Source organism: Pristis pectinata, chromosome 10 (assembly GCF_009764475.1).
Source record: "Pristis pectinata isolate sPriPec2 chromosome 10, sPriPec2.1.pri, whole genome shotgun sequence".
NCBI lineage: Eukaryota > Metazoa > Chordata > Chondrichthyes > Rhinopristiformes > Pristidae > Pristis > Pristis pectinata.
This window is the reverse complement of record NC_067414.1, coordinates 79152627-79170972: the sequence shown is the minus strand read 5'-3', so window position 1 is coordinate 79170972 and position 18346 is coordinate 79152627. Positions and strand designations below refer to the sequence as shown.

General features: G+C 45.6%; 1 protein-coding gene across 2 annotated transcripts in view; it reads right to left on the bottom strand.

Moving 5' to 3' along the window:
* The window catches only part of sh3yl1 (SH3 and SYLF domain containing 1), a 188826-nt gene that overhangs the window by 114052 nt on the left and 56428 nt on the right, over window positions 1-18346 (bottom strand). For both annotated transcript variants that reach the window (XM_052025149.1, XM_052025148.1), the window contains 2 exons: window positions 2920-3033; window positions 1306-1370 (listed from right to left, as the gene is read on the bottom strand). In XM_052025149.1, coding sequence (XP_051881109.1) covers window positions 1306-1370; window positions 2920-3033 — 179 coding nt within the window. The remainder of the gene's footprint in view (window positions 1-1305; window positions 1371-2919; window positions 3034-18346) is intronic.

The following is an 18346-nucleotide window of genomic DNA, read 5'->3' as shown; positions in this document are numbered from 1 at the left end:
TCAAAGATCCTTGAAGGTGACACTGCAGGTAGATAACATAGTTATAAAGGCATATGGGATACTGGCTTTCATTAGTTGGGACACTGAATATAAGAGCAGGGTGGTTATGTTACAACTTGATAAAGCATTGGTCAGATCTCAGCTGGCGTACTGTGTGCAGTTCTGGTCACTACAATATAGGAAGGATGTGATAGTGCTGGAGAAGGTGCAGAGGAGATTCATCAGGATGTTGCCTGGGAAGTAGCATTTCTGTTATGAGAAGAGACGGGAGAGGCTAGGTCTGTTTTCCTTGGAGCAGAGGATAGGGTAGACTGCATGAATCTTTTCTCCTTATTAGAGGTGAATAAAACTAGAGGACATAGATATAGGGTAAGAGGTAAGGGACTGAGTGGTGATCTGAGGGGAACCTTTTTCACACTGAGTGGCGAGTGCCTGGAGAGAAAGTGGTGAAATCAGTCTCTTACAGCACTTAAGAAGAATCTAGATGAGCACTTAAAGTGCCTAGGCAATAGAAAACTATGGGCCAAGTGCTCAAAGAAGGATTTAATATGGATGGATGCCTACTGATCTACGTGGACATGGTGGCCTGAATGCCTGTTCCCTACTGTATGACTCCATGAATCTTTGACTCAACCCAACCTGGGAAAGTTTTTGGGTGTTCTGTAATACCTAAGCCACTGCCTTTGGTCTCATAAAGGTCACAATTCTCTGTGAACATCCAAGTATAACCTGGAATCAGGCCACCCAATTTAGAGAAGAAGAAACAAGATTGAGGGTAAGTTACTTTGGCCAAATTTCATGAAAGTCAACCGAAAAAATTAAGCTATAAGCTACAAGTTCACAGTGCAACTCAGATTCACATTTTAAGATACTATCATATATAAATCAGATGCTCTGGTAATTGAATATGACATCTTGCTTCAAGTGACAATTTTTGTTGTTACTGGAAACTGCTTTGATAGTGATTATACACATCAGATACTTTTCATTTTATAAAGTAACAAGGCAGAATTCAAATAAATGTCAGCACCTACTTGTAGTAAAGAGCTTTGGTCATAGTGATACTAGGTTTGATATTCAGATGCCAAATGGGGAAAAAAGATTAAAAAAAATGTAAAGGACATCTTTTGTAGCTGCAGAACCAGGAGCAAATATGAATTTTATTAAAGATACTGCATTGCATTGAGCAGGACATGGGACAATATTTATTAAACTGAACTTATTTTTATTTACATAAATAATCTATTTATGTACTTTTTGTTGATGTAATAGTTATGCACATCAGTTTAAAAAATTGCTGCCTACCTCAATTCCAATTTCAAAACCACCACCAAGACCAGCAATGCCTATTGCCGAGGGAGCAGACCATCCTGCATGGAATGAATATAAATTCAGACAAATCTTTTAACCATGAACATAACACAAAATTGACTGAGCGAAAACAAAAGGCCACATCATGTTAGATGGATCCCCCACTCAGAATCACCAAGCACAGACTCCCCATGTTCTGTCTTAGTTGGTCTGGATATGAAAGTCCAGTTGCACAGGTTTAAAGCATCCAGGATTCCAGTGGCATGGCCTTGCAGCAGTAGAGATGCTGTCCCCCATTCCTCCTCAGTTTACCTTGAAATCTCTTACAATTGCCAAAGCACTTGCTCCAAATTTTACTGGTTCCAATTCATAATAACTTTCCAATGTCTCTGACATTTAGAGAAACACAACTACTAATAAAACTGTATAACATTAACAATGAACAGTTATAAATATCTGAAAATATTAAAGTAAGATAATTCTTTATGCTAAAGAAATTTACCTTATCTCTTGTCTTCTTTCGTCCGCAATCCCAATTGATGGGGTCTTGGACCTTGTGCCAGATCCAACCTGGCAGCTGGTCAGAGACGCAAATTCTTAGCATATTGGGGAATTCTGCTCTGGACAGATTTTGCACTCTGAATCTGTCACTAAGTCTAGGACATTTAGATTTGATAGTCCATTTGTGGACTACTGTTGTTTAAACTGACAAATATCAGCAATAGCTTATGGCTAGAGTCTTTAACTCAACATTTAATGATTTTTGCAACCGCCAATACTTATCAATACATTCAACCTATGTTTACTTTCATTCATTTTTACTCCTGAGGCAGTTTGCATGATATTCATTATTTTTCCACCTCTTATACATTAGACCAACAAACATGAAATATCATACAAACTAATAGCAATATTCTGCGCACATTTGGTCTTTAAGTTGTAGTTGTCTTTGCACTAAGAGCTGAATTAGCAATGCGATTGGACGGTCAGAGAAAATTACAGTTGTTATTGTTTGCTCAGTCAGGGGACCAGACGCAGGAAAGAAAGAGCCATTTTTAAATTAAATAATAGCTTTACTTTGGCTCTTTGCAAATGCACACATTTCTTCAAATTCAGATACTGTGCACAATTTGAAAACAAAATAGTCCTCAAAAAAGGCAATACAATTGAATTATTGTACATTTATCCACCAATGACCACTAAGTTGGCTGCTCTCATTGATGTTTGATAGCTGCAATGCTACAGAATATATTCTGTTGGTGGCACTGAACCTTACTAATGGTGAAAGGTGTGGGGGATGATACATTTGCTTTGCACCTCCTGGTTCTATCAACCAACTAATACCAGTACTAAGAGGTGATGTTTAATGAATATTTCTTGCTGGAGTAATTGGTTTCCAAGCCATAATAAATCATACCATCTGATAAATAGGATATGCTGGAGTTGAGGATGAACAAAGAAATATCAAATAGATACTGTAGCCCAACATTATTTTCAGTTTGTTTCTATAATTTTGCCTTGTACTTAAATTTTAAATAATTTTTAAAAGTACCAGCAGAAGTGAACACAAGTATATATATTTAAATGGGTCAAATAATGAACACTTACTTCCATCTGGTAGGCGGCCCAATACAATTCCACTACCTCCACGAGCTGTTACTAAAAATCCAGCTTTAATTACTGATAGGATTGCAAGTCCTTGTGCTTTGGCTATCACATGAGCTTTAAAATAAAAAACAAAATAAATACGAACATTAGAAATTTCATGTTAATCCCATAAAATAAGAAAACTATGCTCATTATATATCTTCTAAAATCACAAACTGATCCTATGAGCACACACACCACAGACAGAAACCCTAAAAATATGCATTTTATAGATCATTCCCACTTCACCAACGAAAATTTAAATATTTACTCTGGAAATAAACTATTTCAGCTTTGCGAATATCGTAATGGAAAACAAAAATTATTTTGTTTTGGAGATTTCTTGATGATTTTTATCATGGCCTGGACATTACTCTCAAAATGAATCATTTGCAATAGTGCAGAAAGATCCAAACTCACTTCTCAACTGCAATAACGAGCAAGGTATTCTACAACGCACCTCTTAACTGGAGAGAGCATGTAAGCTCCGCAAAAACAGCATGCAAGGTCAGGATTGAAGCTGGGTTCCTGGAGCGGTGAGGCAACAGCACTGTCCCTGCACCACGGTGTCACTTGTAGTATCATAATCTCTATGATAGAGCGTCAAAGAGCCTAGAAACAGACACTTTGGCCCATCAAGTCCATGCCAATCATCGTATCAAATTATACTAATCCATATTGGCGATTCAAGTAGTTGTCTAGAGTTCCAAAGTAAACCTGGTTGATAGAACCAGAAGGTCCACCATGCACTCAGGCAGTTCATTCCAGATTCCAACCATCCTCTGTGCAAGAAAGTTCTGCGCCTACTACATTATCTACGTGCCTTAGGGGAATGTAATTGGAAAAAGTTTCCTAATTATCTACCCTCTGCATGATTATTCTCAACACTGATGCCCCACAAGGCTGCATCCTCAGCCCCCTACTCTACTCCCTATACACTCATGACCGCATGGCCAGATTCTGCTCTAACTCCATCCACAAGTTTGCAGATGATACCACCATAGTCGGCCATATCTCAAATAACGATGAGTCGGAGTACAGGAAGGAGATAGAGAGCTTAGTGACATGGTGCCATGACAACAACCTTTCCCTCAATGTCAGCAAAATCAAAGAGCTGGTCATTGACTTCAGGAAGGGGGCAGTGCACATGCTCCTGTCTACATCAATGGTGCTGAGGTTGAGAGGGTTTAGAGAGTGAACATCCTGGGAGTGAACATCACCAATAGCCTGTCCTGGTCCAAACACATAGACGCCATTGTCAAGAAAGTTCACCAGTGCTTCTACTTCCTCAGGAGGCATGTCCCCTTTGACACTCATCATTTTTTAATCGATGCACCATAGAAAGCATTTTATCCAGATGCATCACGGCTTATTATGGTAACTGCTTTGCCTGGGACCGCAAGGAACTGCAGAGAGTCGTAGACACAGCTCAGCACATCACATCATGGAAACCAGTCTCCCCTCCATGGACTCTGTCTATACTTCTAGCTGCCTCAGTAAAGCAGCCAGCATAATCGAAGACCCCACCCACCCTGGACATACTCTCTTCCCCTCTCCCATCAGGCAGAAGATACAAAAGCCTGAAAGCACATACCACCAGGCTCAAGGACAGCTTCTATCCTGCTGTAATAAACTATTGAACGGTCCCCTAGTACGATAAGATGAAGTCTTGACCTCGCAATCTACCTCATTATGACTTTTCACCTTATTGTCTACCTGCACTGCACTTTGTCTGTAGCTGTGACACCTTATTCTGCATTCTGTATTGTTTTACCTTGTACTACCTGAATGCACTGTATAATGAATTGATCTGTATGAATGGTACGCAAGACAAGTTTTTCACTGTACCTTGGTACAAGTGACAATAATAAACCAATTCCAATTCAGAAAACAGATCCAATGAGTTGGCAAGTATTAGACAACCTGGATATGGGAGAAACTATTGATGGACCCCATGGAAAACCTGAAGTGCAAATAGAAGAGCGGATGCTATTTAAGGATGATAAATGGGTGGTACTCATAACCCAAAGGGAGGCTTTCCTCAAACTGGTGCATATAGAATGAGGGACAGAATATGTTAGCGTGGAGGGAACAGAGAAAAGAGTGAACGTAAAGAGAGACATAATCAGATGTATGACAGCTGTGGCAGGGTTTGCATGCCATTATTTCCTATGAGATGAAACCTAACAGCATAAAATGGCAGTGATGCTTCACACCCCGATGAGCTCAAATCATTTTACATACACTTTGAAAGGGAGAGTAACAGTACACTTGTGCGATTCCCCACATTATCTGATGACCACGTGATCTCTGTCTCGGAGGTCGATGTCAGAACATCCTTCAAGGCGTCAGGCCCTGATGATGTACGTGGCTGGGTGCTGAAAACCTGTGCCGACCAACTGGCTGGAGTGTTCAAGGACATCTTCAACCTCTCACTGCTGCGGTTGGAGGTTCACAATTGCTTCAAAAGGGCAGCAATCATTCCAGTGCCCAAGAAGAACAGGGCAAACTGCCTCAATGACTATCACCTGGTAACACTCACATCTACTGTGAAGTGCTTTGAGAGGTTGGTTATGGCTAGAATTAACTCCTGCCTGAGCAAGGACCTGAATCCGCTGCAATTCACTTACCGCCACAACAGGTCTACAGCAGATGCAATCTCACTGGCTCGCCACTCCGCTTTGGAACTCCTAGATGTCAGGCTACTGTTTATCGATTACAACTTGACGTTCAACATCATCATTCCTTCAGTACTAATAACCAAGCTTCAAAACCTCAGCCTCTGTACCTCCCTCTGCAACTGGATTCTCAACTTCCTCACAGGGAGATCACAGTCAGTGCAGATCGGCAATAACATCTCCTCCTCGCTGACTAGCAACACAGGCGCACCTGAAGGATGCGTGCTTAGCCAACTGCTCTACTCTCTCTACACTCATGACTGTGTGGCTAAGCACAGCTCAAACGCCATCTATAAATTTGACGATGACCCCACTGTTGTTGGTAGAATCTCAGATGCCAATGAAGAGGCTTACAGAAGTGAGATCGATTGGCTGGTTGAGTGGTGTCGCGACAACAACCTCGCACTCAATGTCAGCAAGACTAAGGAATTGATTGTTAACTTCAGAAAAGGGAAGTCAAGAGAACACACAGCAGTCCTCATTGAGGCATCAGTGGCAGAAAGGGTGAGCAGTTTCAAGTTCCTAGGCATGAACATCTCAAAAGGATCTATCCTGGGCCCAACACATTGATACAATCACGAAGAAGGCACGCCAGCAGCTCTACTTTCTTAAGGATTGGAGGAGATTTGGTATGCCACCAAAGACTCTTACAAATTTCTATGGTGGAGAGCATTCTGACTGGTTGCATCACAATGTGGTATGAAGCCTCCAATGCACAGGATCACAAGAAGATGCAGAGGGTTATAGACTAAGTCACCTGCATCATGTGGAGAATCCTCCCCACCAGCGAAGACATCTTCAAGAGGCAGTACCTCAAGAAGGCGGCATCCATCATTAAGTACCCTCATTATCTGGGCCATGCCCTCTTCTCGTTACTATCATCAGGGAGGAGGTGCAGGAGCCTGAAGAGCCATACTCAACGAGTCAGGAACAGCTTCTTCCCCTCTGCCATCAGATTTCTGAATAATCCATGAACCCATGAACATTACCTCATTATTCTTTTTTTTGCACTAATTATTTTTGTAATTTATAGATTTTTATGTCTTTGCACTGTACTGCTGCCACAAAACAATAAATTTCACGTCATGTATCAGTTATAATAAATCTGATTCTGATCCTGATATGGCGGGATGATGCCCCCAACAAAAAGAAAATGTGGAGGATTTTAACTGTAATTTTCTGATCTGGGTGGCTCATAATCCAGAACCACAAAAGAAGAAAGTACCTCTAAGGCACAACCAAAGATCAGAAGTTCCCTGACATTGTATGTGGATAGCTTTTGTTGGACCTCCTCCAGTCGGGGAATAAATACTGTCTAGTTTTGGTGGATAATCTCATAAAGTGTGTCATACAAAGCAGCTCCTGCTAAGGTTTTAGTGATACAGGTCTTTTCTAAATGGGAACTACCAAGGATTGTGGAATCAGATCAGAGACAAACAACCTTGAAGTTGTTGGGTATTGAAGGGAAGAGGCATGTGAGTCATCTTACCACTAGTGTTAATGAATTTAAGGGGCAGTACTTCTTGCACAACAGGATGTTCATCCCACAATTTACTGGCAAGCAGATCCATGAGAACACCAGTACATTCATTAGTACCTACTTTGATTGAAGGGCAGAAGGAGAAAGAAACTCAAGACAGATTGTAGGGGAATTTACAAGACAGTTGGAGAAGCTTTATAAACTATGGAACAGTCACATGAAGCAAGAAAGAGTGAAAGGAACTATTATGAGCATGGTGAATTTTGCACAGCAGTACCACCACCAACACTGGTCTCAGTTCCTCAGGGAATGGACAGGAGATATGACTTGAGGAGTCATACATGTTAAGGAACCATATGCCAATTTTGTAAATAAAGAAGTGGTTAATTTATCCAAGCAGCTCTGTGTACTCCAAGATACAGACAGGCCAACACAGAGTAAACTTTTGTTTTCTTTCTGCAAATAAAAATGGAGAGGGCAATGGTGTTTTTCTTGGCAATCATGTGGAGCGAGTTTGTGACAGCTTAAGCTGATTAGTGCTTATCTTCCGTTACTTAACTGGAGAAAGTGGCTAAAGTTGAAACATACTCTGAAGAGATGTATTTCATCTATCCTTTTAACACTAGTGCCAGTAATGGGAAAGGGAGAACAGGTTGCAGGGGAACTTAGCTTTAGTACAAATGATAGAGGTAAAGAGGAGAGACAGATTTGTATAAAATGTAATTTGAAATCATGTAGTGATAACCATCAGTGCATAATCCCTACACTATGAAATGCCATCAATGTAATACTACCCACTCCCAGAATCTGTTCAGAAAAGCTGAATGTGGAACGAGCTGCTTCTGAGAGTGATGGTACAGTGTATTGATGGCCTAACTGGAACAAATGATGCGAGGAGAGATAGCATTGCAAGCAAAGTGATTCAAAGACAAAGTACAAGTAATTAGGGTAAGTAAGTATGAAGTAAACCATCAAACCATAGCAGCATATCAATTAAAAACAGCATCTAAAAACATACCTGAAGTAAACCAACAAAATTCTTTAAAGAGCCCAAAATAGACACTAGGACCTAAAAGTGGACTGTTATGATCACAATGAATCAGATTTTGTATCATTATATAACGTGAGACAATTCCAGCTATTTTAAATTTAACCAAGGTGAAGTGGCAGAGATGTTGTAACAAAAGGACACCAAGACTTTGACAAATTGCAGCAACAAGTAGTTTGATTTTTGAGATAATACAGAAGATTCACGGGGTTCAGGAAACCAGTTTGAGGATATGGAAAGATCATATACTTCATAAACTGTAGTCACAACCAAACGTTTACAAGGAAGCAGGAAGAGAAAGAGATTGATTAACGAGATAGTAATGGGAGTTAATATGTCAGGTATGGCTTATAGTAGAATAGATCTGGTAACCATGAATAGCAAATTAAAGAAAGCAAAACAGCAAATTATAGAGCATCTTCTAGCACAACAACAACAATAGCTGATGATATTATAATGACTCTCCATTTTGCAAAGCTTACCAATCCTATTCTAACTATAGCTAGGAAAGATCAATTTACAGTATAAAGAAAGATCAAGATGTCAGGTCTGAGGCCCCAGAATCAAAGCCAAAGTTGAGTTTATTATCATATGGACATGTACATGTATGCACAGGTGCAATAAAAAAAACTTACTTGCATCAGATACACAACATTCACAAGAAAAATATAAATTATACACAATTTTTTACAAGAAAAAAAACACAATTATAACAAAAAAAAAGTCAATTGTAGTGCAAAGTGGCCAAAGTGGTCATAGTGTTGCTATACTGAGGTAGTGATTAGGATTGGGCAGCTTGGTTCAAGAGCCAAATGGCTGAAGGGAAGTAGCTGTTCTTGAATCTGGTGGTGTGGGAATTTCAGGCTTCTGTGCCTCCTGCCCAATGGTAGCTGCAGGAAGATGGCATGGCCCGGATGCTGAGGATCTTTGATGATGAATGTTGCCCTCTTGAGGCAGTGCCTCATGTTGATACTACCAACCGTGGGGTAGCATGTGCCTGTGATGTATTAGGCTGAATACACTACTCTCTGCAACTTCTTACGTTCCTGTGCATTCAAATTGACACACCAGACCATGATGCAACCAATCAGGATACTCTCAATAATGTATAGCAATTGGCTTATTAAGCAAACCTGTGTAGCGGTTGCTACCGCGGAATAAAACAAGACTCTACTCGGAGGATTGCCAAACAGAACTGGTTTATTTTCCCGCCTTGTGCGGGCCCTTTAAGGGGGAAAAACTCCCGCCCAAAAAAACCGGCAATGACGTAAGTCCTACGTCATCAGGACTTTCCCGCGTGCGGGTTCTCCCCGTCGCTCGGAAAGACGAGGCCCGCCGCCATCTTGGGCCTCGTCGCTCCGACGCCGCGCGACCCGACTGCCGAGCCGGTTCGCCCGACTAGACGGTGAGTCGCCACACAACCCCCCCCAGAACCGGCGAGACAGTCCCCAAGGTCCATGGGCTGTGCCAGCTGCCGCTTAGGGGGGCGGCCTCTGCGTCGTGGCGTGGCAACCTCGACAGGCTGTTGCAGATCCAAATGGGCCGGTTTGAGGCGGTCCGCCGTGAAAACCTGTTCCCTGCCTCCAATGTCCAAAATAAAAGTGGATCCGTTATTCCGTATGACTCGGAACGGTCCCTCATATGGTCGTTGCAATGGCGCCCGAGGTGTGCCCCTGCGAACGAAAACAAACTTACAGTCCCGTAGTTCCTTGGGCTGGCAGGATGGGGCTTGACCGTGCCATGAGGTGGGAATCGGGGCCAAGGCGCCGAGCTTCTCGCACAGTCTTTGTAGAACTGCTGGGGGTTGTTCCCCTTGGTCCTGAAGGGCAGGTATGAAATCCCCGGGGACAACTAGTGGCGCCCCGTATACAAGCTCAGCTGACGAAGTGCGGAGGTCTTCTTTGGGGGCAGTGCGTATGCCGAGCAGGACCCAAGGCAGCTCGTCAACCCAGTTAGGACCCTTCAGGCGGGCCATCAAGGCCGATTTTAGATGGCGGTGAAAACGTTCCACCAACCCGTTTGATTGAGGATGGTAGGCCGTGGTGGTGTGCAGCTGCGTCCCTAGCAGGTTCGCTAATGCAGCCCAGAGACTGGAAGTGAATTGGGTGCCTCTGTCTGAAGTGATGTGGGCCGGAACGCCAAAATGTGAGACCCAAGTTGTGAGCAGCACTCGGGCGCAGGAATCAGTTGTGATGTCAGTCAGGGGGGTTGCCTCAGGCCACCTCGTGAACTGGTCCACGATGGTAAGGAGGTACCGGGCTCCTCTTGAAACCGGCAGAGGGCCCACGAGGTCGACGTGTATGTGGTCGAACCTCCTACGGGTAGGCTCGAACTGCTGTGGTGGGACCTTGGTGTGTCGCTGGATTTTTGACGTCTGGCAGTGCAGACAAGTCCTGGCCCACTCAATGACCTGTTTGCGCAGGCCATGCCAGACAAACTTGCTGGCGACCAGTCGGACAGTAGATCTGATGGACGGGTGCGCCAACCCATGTACCGAGTCAAAAACGCGTCTCCGCCAGGCTGCAGGGACAATAGGGCGGGGCTGACCAGTCGCAACGTCGCAAAGTAGGATCCGCTGACCTGGACCAACCAAGAAATCTCGGAGCTGCAGACCCGAGACTGCGGTTCTGTAGCTGGGCAGTTCGTCGTCGGCTTGCTGTGCGTCAGCCAGGGCCGTGTAGTTGACACCCAAGGATAGGTTGTGGATGGTTGGTCTGGAAAGTGCATCAGCAACAACATTATCCTTTCCGGAGACATGTTGGATGTCAGTTGTGAACTCGGAAATGTAGGATAAATGTCTCTGCTGACGAGCTGACCAGGGATCGGAGACTTTGGAGAAGGCAAAGGACAGAGGCTTATGATCGGTGAAAGCGGTGAAAGGCCTGCCTTCTAGAAAGTATCGGAAATGCCGGACCGCCAGATACAGCGCTAGAAGTTCCCGATCAAAAGCGCTGTACTTCAGTTCGGGCGGTCTAAGGTGTTTGCTGAAAAATGCCAAGGGTTGCCAGCGGCCTTCGAGTAGCTGTTCCAGTACCCACCCACCGCGGTGTTGGACGCGTCTACCGTGAGGGCAGTCGGGACGTCAGTCCTAGGGTGTACCAGCATCGTGGCGTCTGCCAGGGCGTCTTTGGCCTTAACGAAAGCAGCCGCAGCCTCGTCAGTCCAGGTGATGTCCTTGCCCTTACCAGCCAGCAGCGAGAACAGAGGGCGCATGATACGGGCTGCTGCAGGGATGAAACGATGGTAAAAGTTGACCATCCCAAGGAATTCCTGTAGGCCTTTGACTGTGTCGGGGCGGGCAAAATGGCGGATAGCATCCACCTTGGCGGGTAGGGGTGTTGCCCCGTCGCTGGTGATTTTGTGGCCGAGGAAATCGATAGAGTCAAGTCCGAATTGGCACTTGGACGGGTTAATCGTGAGGCCGAAATCGCGGAGGCGGGAATACAGCTGGCGGAGGTGGGAAAGGTGTTCCTGGCGGTTATGGCTGGCGATCAGTATGTCGTCCAAGTAAATGAACACGAAGTCCAGGTCTCGGCCTACCGCGTCCATCAGCCGCTGGAAGGTCTGCGCGGCGTTCTTAAGGCCGAACGGCATCCGAAGGAATTCGAACAGGCCGAATGGGGTGATAATCGCAGTTTTGGGGACGTCATCCGGATGGACCGGGATTTGGTGGTATCCCCTAACGAGGTCCACTTTGGAAAAGATGCGGGCCCCGTGTAAGTTCGCTGCGAAGTCCTGGATGTGAGGGATGGGATAGCGGTCCGGGGTGGTGGCGTCATTCAGCCTGCGGTAGTCGCCGCATGGCCTCCACCCTCCGGTGGCTTTGGGGACCATGTGCAGGGGGGAGGCCCAGGGGCTGTCTGACCTGCGAACAATCCCCAGCTCCTCCATGTGATGGAACTCTTCCTTTGCCAGGCGGAGCTTGTCTGGAGGTAATCGTCGTGCTCGGGCATGAAGGGGTGGCCCTGTGGTAATGATGTGGTGTCGTACCCCATGTGTGGGCCGAGAATTTGTAAACGAAGGTGCCAAAATCGATGGGAATTCGGCTAGGAGCTTGGCGAAATCGTCGCCAGAAAGGGTAATGGAGTCCAGGCGCGGGGCTGGTGGGCTGATTTCTCCCAGGGGATAGGTCCGGAGAGTGCTAGAGTGGACTAACCGCTTCCTTCGCAGGTCGGACTAAACAGGTTGTGGGCCCGAAGGAAATCGGCTCCTAGGAGTGGTCGGGCGACGGTGGCAAGGGTAAAGGTCCAGGTAAAACGGCTGCCGCCAAAGTGTAATTGAAGCGTACGGGTGCCGAAAGACCGTATCGTTGTACCGTTGGCGGCATTGAGTAGATGACCTGGTGGCCTGTCACGAGTGTCGCGGCCTGTCGGGGGCAAAATACTGACCTCCGCTCCAGTATCAACGAGGAAATGCCGTCCAGATTTCTTGTCCTGAACGAAGAGGAGGCTCTGTTGGCGGCCAGCCGCCGTAGCCATCAGCGGCGGCTGGCCCTGGCGTTTCCCTGAAACTTGCAGGGTGGGCGGCATCGACGGGCCTCCGCACCCCACCTCTGATGGTAGAAGCACAGCTGGTCACCCGTGTCGTCGTCCGCGTTCCTGGGGCGTGGCTGCTCAGTTGCTGGGGCCGGGCGAGGCGGGCGTTGGGCTCGCGGCCTGGTGATTTGACTGACGGACGAACCGCTCTCGCGCTTGGCCCTCCACAGGACATCTGCCCGGGCGGCCACCTCACGGGGGTTGCTGAAGTCGGCGTCAGCTAACAACAAGTGGATGTCATCGGGGAGCTGTTCGAGGAAGGCCTGTTCGAACATCAGGCATGGCTTGTGTCCCTCGGCCAATGCCAGCATCTCATTCATTAGGGCGGATGGGGATCTGTCCCACAGGCCATCCAGATGAAGCAGGCGGGCGGCGCGCTCACGACGGGAGAGGCCGAAGGTCCGGATCAAAAGATCTTTGAAAGCCGGGTACTTATCTTCCTCCGGAGGCGACTGGATGAAGTCTCCAACCTGGGCGGCTGTCTCCTGGTCCAGAGAGCTAACCACATGGTAGTACATCGTGGAGTCGGAGGTGATCTGCCGAAGGTGGAATTGCGCTTCGGCCTGGTCAAACCAGACGCTGGGCCGAAGTGTCCAAAAGGTGGGCAGCTTGAGGGCCACTGCGTTGGCTGCTGCGCTGTCGTCCATTTCGCGGGTCCAAAAGCCGTTTGGACCGTCGGGGTCACCAATGTAGCGGTTGCTACCGCGGAATAAAACAAGACTCTACTCGGAGGATTGCCAAACAGAACTGGTTTATTTTCCCGCCTTGTGCGGGCCCTTTAAGGGAGAAAAACTCCCGCCCAAAAAAACCGGCAATGACGTAAGTCCTACGTCATCAGGACTTTCCCGCGCGCGGGTTCTCCCCGTCGCTCAGAAAGACGAGGCCCGCCGCCATCTTGGGCCTCGTCGCTCCGACGCCGCGCGACCCGACTGCCGAGCCGGTTCGCCCGACTAGACGGTGAGTCGCCACACCTGTCACAATTTCAGAGAGACTGGAGGAGAGATGTGAACAAATGACAGATTACAAAATTTCATCTGATGTGAGCTAGAGTAAACTAAAGTGGATAATTAAAGCTCACACAATCTATCACACAAGCAATGGTCTTTCCAATAATAGCAATAATAGGGATAGGACTAAGACTCCCTATTATTAGTCCAAACCATCACAGATATCCTTTATTTAAAATGTAAAATATTGGATATGTACTAAATGGGACAAATAGTAACAGAATATGGAGATAAACTCTCACCTACGATATCCTCAGAATCCTTTTCCTCAGAAATATTAGAAGTTATGTAGGAAGAATTAAGTGAGGTGGTCACATCTCAGGTCCAGGCTACAGATAGATGGGTGACCACTAGGTGAAGTAAGGGGAGTAGGCAGACAGTGGAGGGTTCCCCTGTGGCCATTCCACTCACTAACAGGTATACCCCTTTGGATACTGTTGGGGGGGATGACCTTTCAGAGGGTAGCACCAGTAGCTAGGTCAGTGGCACCGTGCCCGGCTCTGAGGCAAAGAAGGATGAAGTCAGAAAGAGCAATAGTGATAGGAGACTATCACTAGGAGAAAGTTGAAAAGCAGGACTTCTAGGGTTGTAATCTCAGGATTACTACCTGTGCCACGTACTGAGAAATAGATACATAGTGCAGTTCAATATGTGGATAAGGAGCTGATGCAGGAGGGAGGGCTTCAGATTAATGGATCAATAAGCTCTCTTCCAGGGTAGGTGTGATTTGTACAAACAAGACAGTTTGCATCTGAACTGGAGGGGAACCAATATCCTCTCTGGGAGGTTTGCTGGTGCTGCTCAGGAGGGTTTAAACTAGTGTCGCAGGGGGATAGGAACCACAGCAGCAGAGCAACAGGTGGTAGGGTTGAGGGCAAAGAAAGATGGTATGACAAGTAAGTCTGAAAGGAAGGTAGCAAGGGGCAGGCTAATAAACATGGTGGGACTGATGGGCTGAAATGTGTATATTTCAATGCTAGGAGTATTTTGGGTAAGGAGGATGAACTTAGAGCCTGGATCAGTACATGGAATTACGATGTTGTTGCCATTACAGAATCCTGGATGCTGAGGGGCAAGACTGGCTGCTCAACATTCCTGGGTTTCGTTGCATTGGATGTGATGGGGGGGGGGAGTAAAAGAGGAGGAGTGGTTGCACCACTGATAAGGGAGAATGTCACAGCAGTACTCAGAGAGGGCATACTGGAGGGCTCATCCACAGAGGCAATTTGGATGGAGCTCAGAAATAGGGCAATTACGCTGACAGGATTATACTATAGGTCTCCCAATAGCCACCGAGAGGTGGAGGAACAGATGTGTAGACAGATTATGGAAAGCCGCAGAAAATACCAGGTTGTCATAGTGGGGTAGTTTAACCTCCCCTGCATTGTTTGGAACTTCCTCAATACAAGATGCTCAGATGGGGCAGGATTTCTTCAGTGCATCCAAGAGGGGTTCTTGAACCACTATGTGAAGAGTCCAATTAGAGGACAGAACATACTGGACCTAGTTTTGGAAAATAAGCCAGGCCAGGTGACAGACCTGATAGTGGGTGAACACTTTGGGAATAGTGACCACAACTCATTATGTTTTAAGATAGTTATAAGGATAAAATTGGATCTTATGGTAAGATACTAAATTGGGGGAGAGCAAATTACGACAGGATAGGACGGGGGGGGGGCATTTATTGGGAGCAGCTGGTATCAGACAAGTCCACATCTGATATGGGGGAGTTGTTTAAAGACCAACTGATCAGAGTTCAGGATTAGCATGTTCCGGTAAAGAGCAAGTACAAGGATAGAAAGGTAAGAGAACCTTGGATGACCCAAGAGGTCCAAAACTTAGCCAGAAAGAAAAAGCAAGCATACATAAGGTTTAGGAAGCTAAAATCAGACTGGCCCTTGTGGAATATAAAGGTAGCAGGAGTGTGCTCAAGGAGGCAATTAGGAAGGTCAAAAGGGGCCATGAAATGTCCTTGGCGAGCAGGTTCAAGGATAATCCCAAGGCATTTTATACTTACAGTATATTAAGAAGAAAGGGATAACTAAGGAGAGGGTAGGTCTACTCAAAGATATAGGAGGGAGTTTGAGCTTGGAGTCAGACCAAGTGGCTGAAGTACTAAATGAGTACTTTGAATTGGTATTTACTGAGGAGAAGAAATCGGAGGATAGTGAAAACAAAGTGGAGCATGCTAATGTGCTGGGACATTTTGAGATTGAGGAGGAGGTAGTGCTGGCTCTTCTGAAAAGTATTAAGGTGGATAAATCCCCAAGGCCTAATGGCATATATCCCAGAATATTGAAAGAAGCAAATGAGGAGATTTCTGGGGCTTTGACAGGGATATTTGTGTCCTCATAGTAACAGGCAAGGTCCCGGAGGGCTGGAGAGTAGCAAATGGTGTGCCTTTGTTCAACAAGGGAGACAGGGATAATCCAGGTAATTATAGCCAGTGAGTCTCACGTCAGTGATAGGGAAGCCATTGGAGAAGATATGGAGGGATAGGATTTATGCACATTTGGAAAGGCATGGCCTGCTTAGGGACAGTCAGCATGGCTTTGTGCTGGCAGGTCATGCCTTACAAACTTGATTGAGTTTTTTGAGGAGGTGACAAAGGTAATGACAAAGATGAAAGTAAGGCAGTGGACATTATATACATGGACTTTAGTAAGGCATTTGATAAGGTCCCTCATTAGAGAGTGATTCAGAAGATAAAAGATGCATGGGATCCAGGGTGAATTGCAAGTTTGGATTTGGAACTGGCTTGCCCATAGAAGACAGAGAGTAGCAGTGGAAGACTGTTATTCTGGCTGGAGGTCCGTGACCAGTGGTGTTCTGCAAGGATCGGTGCTGGGACCTCTATTGTTTATGATATATATCAATGATTTGGATGAAAATGTAGATAGGTAATTAGCAAGTTTGCAGATGACACCAAGATTGGTGGAGTTGCAGGCAGTGTAAAGGATTATCAAAGAATACAGCGGGATATAGATCAGTTACAGATATGGGCAGAGAAGTGGCAGATGGGCAAGTGTGAGGTGTTGCACTTTGGGAGGTCAAGTGAAAGGAGAAAGTATACAGTTAATGGTAGACCCCTCAATAGCATTGAGGTATATAGTTTGTTACGAACCAGCAACAAAAGAAACATACTGAGTCATGTATCAGTGTTAAAAACTACTTTATTAATAACTACTTATGATAATAAGAAAATAAAAGCAAAAATGTTAGAATGTTAGAAGTAAAAATGTTAAATCTTAAACATTAACCCCAAAAACTAAACTCCAAGTGTGTGTGTGTCAAATTCCCAAACTCCAAGTCCATCAATAGTTTTCAAAGTTCAGTTCAGCAAGCCATAAGGTGAAACGTGAGCAAAGGCTTCTTCAACAACCACCACTGATTGAAGACAAAACATAGATGTAGAGAGAAAATAGAGAGTAATTACGAAATCCAAATGTTCCACTCTGGAACCCAAACGACACCTCAGTGTTTACTCAGCAGTGACCACTCCACCGCATCTTCCTCACCCCGAAAGGCACTCGAATTGTGGCCGTCCACACAAATACCTGTTTCCTTCTACACGTCAACAACAAAATGAACTCCACTGCTTTGTTCCAAAGTATCTGCCACCCTGAAAAGCAACCAAGATGTGGCCATCCACACAAATACCTGTTTCCCTCTACAGGTTAACGACAAAGTGGACTCCACCGGATTACTCCAAAAATCCATATGTGGATTGTAGTGACAGGCACAGTTATTGTTTTTCATCCATCGATAGAGAAACTAGCAGGCTGGTGTCTCTCTCTCTCTCTCTCTCTCACACACAGACTCCGACTGACTACTTCACAAATGTCATTACGTCCTTTATCTTCTGTTGTCATAACCACGCCAACACACACACATACACACACACCATTGCTCTATCTTAAAGGGACATTCACCAATAGTAACCCCATTCGTAACAAGTTCACTTAAAGTAGCTATGCAAGTGGATAAGGTGGAGAGCTTGTCTTCATTGGTAGGGGTGTTGAGTATAAGAGTAAGGAAGTTCTCACACTTGGAGAACTGTGTGAGTTTCTGGTTGCCCCATTATTGGAAGGATGTGGCTTTGAAGAGGGTGCAGAAGAGGCTTACCAGCATGCTGCCAGGATCAGAGGGTATGAGCTATAAGGAAGGACAGGTTGGACAAACTTGGGTTGTTCTCCCCAGAGCATCAGAGGCTGAGGGAAGACCTAATGGAGGCTTTAAAATTATGAGAGGCATAGATAAGGTAGACAGTCAGAATCTTTTCCCAAGGGTAGAAATGTCAGACACCAGAGGACATGCTTTTAAGGTTGGGCGGGGGGGTGGGTGGAGGGAAGAGCTTAAAGGCGATGTGAGGGCCAATTTATTTTTATGCAGAGAGTGGTAGGTGCCTGAAAATGGTTACCGGGGTAGTAGTGGAACCAGGCAGTTTGGTAGATAGACACATGAAAATGAAAGGAATGAAAGGATATGGATGATAAACAGGAGGAGGACATTTAGTATAAATCAGCATCAAGATCGGCACAACATCATGGGCCAAATGGCTTGTCCAGTGCTGTACTGTTCTGTTCTATGTTCTGTGAATGGAGTGGAGAGATGACTTCCCGCAGACCTTACGGATTGTC